Source organism: Choristoneura fumiferana, chromosome 20 (genome assembly GCF_025370935.1).
Source record: "Choristoneura fumiferana chromosome 20, NRCan_CFum_1, whole genome shotgun sequence".
Lineage (NCBI taxonomy): Eukaryota > Metazoa > Arthropoda > Insecta > Lepidoptera > Tortricidae > Choristoneura > Choristoneura fumiferana.
This window is the reverse complement of record NC_133491.1, coordinates 16,743,826-16,751,975: the sequence shown is the minus strand read 5'-3', so window position 1 is coordinate 16,751,975 and position 8,150 is coordinate 16,743,826. Positions and strand designations below refer to the sequence as shown.

The following is an 8,150-nucleotide window of genomic DNA, read 5'->3' as shown; positions in this document are numbered from 1 at the left end:
TTGGGCTTATTAGGGACATAGGATAGTTTTTTTTTTCAGGATATGACACACGAGGCAATGATAAGCGAATTATTCGCACACTAAGGGGCTGTTTCACCATCCATTGATTAGTGTTAACTGACGGTTAAATGTGATGCCGTCTCTATTTGTTTTGTTCGAATAGACGGAGACGGCATCACATTTAACCGCCAGTTAACACTAATCAATGGATGGTGAAACAGCCCCTAAGTCTTGCAATAACTTGTATACAATACAGCTAATTTTGCAGTGAAACTTATAGAAATATCCATTGTCAGGTGCCGCCACTCCTCTGTCCGTCGAGCAACAGCTCGGCGGAGGGCTCGTCGAGCGAAGACAGCGTGGCGGCGCCCTACGCCTCCGAGCACAGCGAGCCTTACTGCCGCGCCGACGAGGGCTATGAGGTAACAACCAGAACCAGTGGCGTGCACTGAGGTTAAGTAGCTATATACTCTGATTATTAAACCAAGATACTAAAATGACGTTTCATGTGTTACCTGTTTTTTACATCTCTAAATAGTGATGTGCCACCACCGGTTATCACCGAAAAGATTCGGTAAGTACCTATGTTATACGTATAAAATGTTAAGATATGAACAGATCTGTGACGTAATAACACACGTAGGGCTAAAAAAGGTAAAATGGGTCTAATGAAAATGCCACCGTTTAGGAGATATTTCAATTTTTTTGCAGATGTTTGTTTTTGTTGATGTTTTTGTGTTGTTTGTTTTATGTGATTTTGATTCTGATCAAGTTCTGCCTAAAAGCTCAAAGCTTATGGAAAGTAGAATATTTAACGCTTAAATTTTAATTTTGTTACCATAAAATATTATTTGTGTACGGGACCCTTCGATATCCCGCACTTTGCGAATGCACTGGTTACTACAAAAACTATCGGGTGGACTGTATTACTATTAAAGGGAATGGAATATTTAAAAAGGAAATAAACTATTTTTAAAAGAAATCTCAAAAGGATATTGGAAGGCAGGACTTGTCCTCGCGCTCGCCGAACTATTATTGTATTTTTCACCTATGATGAGTTCTATGACATATGAAAATTTTCCGAATTACGCATACTATGCTCGCAAAATATTTTTTAAAAATAATTTCTATTTTGAATCGAAATAATCAAAAAAATTGAAAACTGTGCTTTTTAATAATATAAAGCAATATCAGTGTCCATTAAATAGACTCCAACGAATACGATAGAAAAATATTTATTTTTTTAAATGTCGCAATGTGTGAAACGGAATAGCGCAGTGACGAGACACAACATTATCGGCAATTGCCGCAGTTCATTATTCTATAATAGTGAACACTAAGATATTTAAAATTTTTAAACAAAACTTGCATGATTTTGTAAACCCGGCCGCAGCCACCTTGTGCCTAGAACTGCGTCTGCCTTACGAGTACGAGTACGAGTATTACGAGTTGAGTTTCCGTTACATTTTCTTTGCATTGTATTTTGCTATTGTTAATTTCTGTTATTATTGTTGTTGACTTTTGTTACTGTTTCTCGTTAAGTTTGTTGTTATTTTTTGGAAAAATGCCGAAACGGTCTAAAAATACTGTTTTAAACTCCCATTGGCGGGAGTTTGTAATTCGTTTGAGGTATTATTTCAAGCGAGAACGAGAAAACGGTGGCCTGGTGGGCGGAAAACTGGAAAAATAATATTTTTTTAAATATTAAGTACTTACTTCTCCAAAAATAGGCACTAATAACTCTTCGATAGTTCATTCGATAAATGGTACATCTCTAAAACTGTCAAACTCGAAGCGTCACAGAACTCATCATAGGCACAGAGTACATATATAACACCACCTAGTACAAGCAAATGGTATCACCCTAATACTGGCTATTCAACTGGCTATTTTTCTTTCCTTCGATTTTCCAATAGATGGCACCAGTGAGAACACAAATAACACGATACGTATTGCCATCTAGTGAGACACTAAGGATACGGTACACTGACAACAACCAACAAGCTCACCAACTGAGCCTAGACGACTAGAGATACGCATGATGTCGCTGTCTTATTTACGTCATTAGAAGATAATGGCATGTTTCTCTCAAATAGTTTCGACGAATGTGAGCAAGCGCGAGGCAAGCCCAGCAAGCGCATTCCGGTTATTCGCCATCTAGCGTCACAGTTGCAAAACACTACGAAAGCCTCATATCTGAAATGTAGCCACATGTAGCCTATACTTTCGTATTCACAATTTATTATTTTTATGGTGTTTCTTATCTTCAAATTAAGGAGTTGAATTAAGGTTGATGTGAAGTTGTGTTTATAAAATATGCTAGTCTTTATTTTAATCTTAATACTTCTACTTAATTCGGCTTATTCAAATTTTATAATTTACAAATGTTAATAGTAGTGCCATCTATTGCTGTTTTTTTGTATTAAATATAGCTTGTAGGGATTGGTAGGCCATGTCATAGGTGAAAAATATTATAATGATTTACGAATACTGAAGAATGTTGAACGAATTGAACGAGTCTTGTACGACTGACTTTATACACATGTGAACACCGCGAGCAATAATGAACGAATCTTGTACGAATGCTGACTTTTGGCAGTCTAGCTGGGTTTAAAGCTTGCCATTTAGGCGCTACTAGTGTCTGCACGGCAGCGGGGGTGGAGACAATTCTTGTTTCTTTATTGGCTAAGACCAGTGGATAATTCCTATCGCAGTAGTTTTCCACTGGGAAGATTGGAAAATGCGTAAACAGACTCGTTCGATCAGGTTTGGGTCAGTGGAAAGTTTTACATGTTTTGATGGAAAAGCGGCTCATTTGGCCGTAGGTATACCTAATTAACAGAGTTTGTTTGTTGTGTACTAGGAAAGGGTGCGGCGTCATATACTCGTACTAGGGCAATGGTGCGGTGTCGTATACGGTCTTAACTAACAGAGTTATGATTGTGTACAAAGCTGTGACTTAAATAACATGTATGACTTATGTACTAGGGTAAGGGTGTGGCGTCCTGCACAATTTGCAATTAAGTGGAAAACGGAAATCAGAGATCAGCACTATTCGTATTATGTTGGTCACATTATTTTTACATTTTACATGTCATGCTGTCACTTTAGTATCTTGGTTTAATAAATAGAGTACAGTGTTGCTTACCCTGGTGCTGATGCTGACAACCAGATGCGTGCCTGTCCAGCTACTGGCGTTGCTACCTGATGTCTGAGTTCGATTCTCGAGCTGAGTGCAATGCGATTTTTTTAAATGTGTGAATGCAATTTTTCTTGTTAAAAAATCGATAACATTGTTCCTAAGAACAGATCTTCGTACGAGTACCTATGTGTCGTCTCAGAATTCGTTTCAGAATTTTCCACACTGACCGATCGAAATTTTACAACCTGTATATTGTAGGTACCTACTTATGAACGAATCTTGGATAATGTTTTCCACAAATAATAATAAAGACCATTGATAATGTTAAAAACAAAACAAAAGTTTATCTCTGGCTATTACCTTGAAAAAAAAAATGTACAATGCCTTAATTTGCTTTGCAGGCAGATGTGGAGATCAACAAGTTCGACTTACTGTCGTCGTACAAAGCGCGCAAGCTGTCAGAGGCGCTGTCATCAATGAACAGTACCCCTGGTAAGTTTTCTCTTTACATTATTTTCAAAATATTAAAAAAAAATCCTATCGTCGTCTATTACATTGGATTATTTTTGCTTGTAAAAGATTTGACGACTACGTAGTCGCTAGGTAATCTAGGTAGATTAAACTTTTTATTAAAATTGTGGCTATACCCTACCAGGGTGCATAATCTAGCCATGGTTATCTGTAAGGAACAAGGGAATATTTTAGGCCTTATGTATTTTATGTTTTTGCCAAATAAATAAATACTAAACTTCATGGTTTTTAATAATAGTGGTGCATGCTGTTTTTTTTTCAATGTTTATCATTATTACAAAGTTAATTGTTTTGTAGGGTCAGACCCGGAGCCCCCCGCGTGCCAGCAGTACGCGGACAGCGGGCGCCTCGCGCACCCCGAGCTGTGCGTGCTCGTGCTGGACATATTGACCGACCTGATACACAAGTACGTTCTACTTAAGCCGGGTTTCCACTGAGCGAGCCGCCGCGCGACGCAAGCGCATGAGGCATGATTTTGTTCGATACAGTTCGCACCGAAAATGGCTGCCGCACGGGGCGGCTCGCTCAGTGGAGACCCGGCTTTATATCGTCGCTACATACAGTCGACACTTAGCTTTTTTTTTAGCCTCAAACACCGTCGTAGGAAGAGTTGCGTATTTGTTTGTTTTACCGGATACATTTTGACGACATGTTTAATTCCTCCATCTTGTTTTTACCAACGGGCATCCAGGCGGGGGGAGCGTCCTCATCCTTATTAAGTTAGTATTCCATTGCCCGAACGACATGGTTCGCTTCATCTCTCTCTCTCTCCTAATGCGAACTGCTAAAAAATAGAATTCGCTCCCATCGTGTGTATTTCATGATAGATACAACCTAAGGCGCTTCAAGGCTAGAGTGAATAGGCTGTTACTGAATCAGTGAGATACATCTTTGGTGTCATCTGCAGTCTTATGCATGCAGTTATTGTATATGAATCAGTCACGGGTCAGCTTTATGTAAAAAAAACACGTAGCACAAAATGCAATCTCATCCTGAACTCATTATGTATTATAAGTTATAACTATTTTAGCCACTAATCGGTCTTAATTCTAATAAAGATTATCTTTTATGTCACTCGCCTTGTAACTTATAACTCTTCTTCGTAGCTGTAATTGTAATGCAATTATCTCGCTAAAGCGGGTTAGGTAGGTCACCTCTCCGAGACCGAACCTTTGTGCGACTGCCTTCGACGATTCTCAGAAGCCCTACGAGTGCGACACGTGTCGGTCTATCGGATTATTATAGAAGCTTATAGAAAGTACATTCAACACCTTGCTTGTCGTACATTTTCATTTCAGTTTTGACAGGTATTCGCAGAGCTAGAGAACCTTGGGTTGTAACCTGGGCTCTGCAGGAGTTTTTTTTTTTAATTTACCACGAGCTTTATTGTGGGGAAACTTGTATAAGTCTGCTAAGCAATTCTATTGTCTGTGGGAAGTTCATAACCCGAACGGGGCCCGCGTGGCCCGCACAGCCCTCTCATTGTGGCTTGTGCCCAGCTCTGGGACTTCCTTATACAATTGACTGGGAGTTAGTTCTCCCAAGTCGTAAAATCCGCCAGATCACGAAATTCCTAGGCATATCGTAAAATGGCGCCAATTCTTGATATGCCTAAACGTTGGCCCGGCGGCATATAACGATGTGCCTGAGAAACAATACGGCAGATCGATTAGAGCAATGCATTAGTCCATATTCCTAGCTCTATACCGGGCACATCGTGATATGTCAAAAAAAGAAATATTTAGGCAAGACGAGCGAAGCAAGGAATTTTCAACGATATGGCGGATGTCCCTTAACCAATTCATGGCATGGCGCCATTTCACGATATGCCGAGGAATTTTGTGATCTGGCGAATTTAGCGATCGGCCGCCGACATCTACATAAGTTAATCAAATCATATCCTAGTCGGAACGTGACTGCCAAAATTTTATTTTATAGTAGATGGCAAACGGAAGTATAACGGGAAACGGGGGGGGGGGGGGGGGGGTGAGCGGTTAGTTCCAATGGGGTGCTGAAGGTTTCTCGATGAGGGCTACAGCATAAATGTGGCTAGTGTCGCTGCTTAAGTGACTAGATAAGAAAACAAACAGGCTGAGGGATGTGGTGCATAGGAGAAATTCGTGTCTGTGGCACGGAATGCCGAGAACCTGGGTTCGATTCCCAGCGCTGGTCTTATTTTTCTGGTTTTTCTATGCATCTGTATTTCAGTTTGTATTTTCGATATGGGTTTTACGGGATGACCGTAAAAGTAACAAAAATTTGGAATTGAAATAAAAAATACAAAAGATTCCAAAAAACCATTTTTAAAAATATTCCCCGCAACACATCCTCGCACATCTCTGGTGGGATTGTAGCCTAATATGGTTTTGGGTTTTACTTTCGTGGAGTTTACTATAATCGTCACCCGCGCCACGTTGTTCATGTTTGCGGCGCTGCAGACTGGTGTCGTCGGAGGCGAGTCGGAGTCTGCGGCGGGGCGGCGCAGCGCGGGCGCGGGCGTGGCGCGCGCGTGCTGCGGGCGGCTGGCGGCGGCGCTGGCGCGAGGCGGGGGCGCGGGGGGCGCGCCGCCCCCGCTGCTGCGCCGGCTGCTGGGCCCGCACACCGCCGCGCTGCTCGACCGGCGGCACCCCGACCTGGCCGGTAAATAGCCTCACTTGTTTCAAACTCCCGGAGGATACCGAGGGTGCTTCCCAAAACCCTTATCTGAGCGGACCGTAGAAACACCATCAGCGTCAGTAAAAAGTCTGACATAACATAACCTATCTGGCTCGTGAAGATTTCCTCACGAAAAAAAAATTGATCGGTCCTATATGATAGAATTGGGTTTGTAGTTATGTCGTGTAGTGCTTACTTGAACTGTAGTCCGCGCGGGTAAATAAATCACAAATTGTTCTTGCTCTTAATTTGTAATCAGTCAGTACACGGAAGAAACAATTAGCACAGGCACAAGCAACAGTTTAGAAGGATTGGAAGAATATAGCGATAAGCGAGGCACAAGCATTTGCAGCGAACGATGCAACTCGGAAGCGTTTGTAATAGGGCATACGAACGTAGGCTCCGCGTCGTTAGTGAATATCGACTGGCGCGAGCGCCGGCCAAGCGGGCGCGCTGCGCCGGCGGTGAAACCGGTTCTCGGTGCTCGGCATCGAACAAAAGATCAGATGTTGTAAATCTCTAATAAGAAAACTAAGTTGCACTGTCCGCTGACATACATTTTGCGTTATACAAAAATAATTATTTTTAGTGATGTGAATATTGACAATGATTATTTGATTTTTTACTATAATTATTATTTATTCTGACATGTATTTAAACACGTAATATTGATATAAATAACAATTGATCTAATATAATATAAGAATTATTAACCGATTATTGAGACATGATTATTTTAACTGAATTATTATACAATTATATTATAATTATTCTCATTCAATTAATTTGATTATATTAATTATGACTATTAATGTGTTACTATTTTTATTATAATTTTAATTATTACACAGTTATTATTTTATTATTACGTAATTATTGTTTAGTTTAATTATTATTATTATACAATTATTGTTTTTAATCTGTGTACTTGATAAGTTGCGAGAATAATCGCCACACACCCCCTTCCAGAGACCGTCCTACGGGCGATAATAATTAGGAAAGCGTACTTCTCGTCCTGAGCGAGTACGTTTTGTGAGGTTTTTATTCTCGGCAGGACTCGATTTGCTCTCTTGAGTAATCTGAGGTGCCGGGGTGGTTCTTACATTATGATTCATGTCGTCCAATATATAGGCTGGTTTAATGCGGTCTATGGATACTGTGACGATCTTTCCATTAAAACGGATTTTAAAACTCTTGTCACCTCTTTCTATAACCTCGTGGGGACCGGTGTACGCTGGTTGCAGAGGTGGATGGCAAGTATTATCGCGAAGAAACACGTGACTTGTCGTTTGTAGATCTTTGAATATAAAGAATGATCTCCTATTGGAATGTCGCGAGGCTGGTATAGGGGACAGGTTATGAGCGAACTTACGAAGGCGCGCGATGTAGTCTGTGACGTCTATGGTGTCATCAGCTCCCGACTTCGCTTCTATAAACTCTCCAGGTACTCTCAGTGGCTCCCCATATACCAACTCAGCAGTCGAGGCATTCAGATCAGCCTTGTACGCACTGCGTATCCCGAGCAGCACTAGCGGTAGGGATTCTATCCAGTTACTGTTTCCGTGACAAGTAATGGCGGTCTTTAACTGCCTATGAAATCGCTCGACGAGTCCATTACAGGCTGGGTGGTACGCCGTAGTGCGACGATGCTGGAACCCAGCCAACTCCGACAAGTGTTTAAAAAGAGCGCTTTCAAATTGTCTGCCTCGGTCTGTCACAATGTCATTAGGGCAGCCGAATCTAGAAATCCATCCCTGAAGCAAGGCTTTAGCCACCGTTTCAGCTGTTATATCCGCCAATGGGATTACCTCAGGCCATCGTG

The 8,150-nt window shown here is 41.3% G+C and overlaps 1 protein-coding gene across 1 annotated transcript in view; it reads left to right on the top strand.

The window, feature by feature from the left end:
• The window catches only part of LOC141439445 (uncharacterized), a 10,018-nt gene extending 5,891 nt beyond the window's left edge, over positions 1-4,127 (top strand). The window contains exons 2-4 of the mRNA XM_074103731.1: positions 297-422; positions 3,544-3,634; positions 3,971-4,127. Coding sequence (XP_073959832.1) covers positions 297-422; positions 3,544-3,634; positions 3,971-4,110 — 357 coding nt within the window. The 3' untranslated portion in view covers positions 4,111-4,127. The remainder of the gene's footprint in view (positions 1-296; positions 423-3,543; positions 3,635-3,970) is intronic.
• Positions 4,128-8,150: the final 4,023 nt, after the last annotated feature.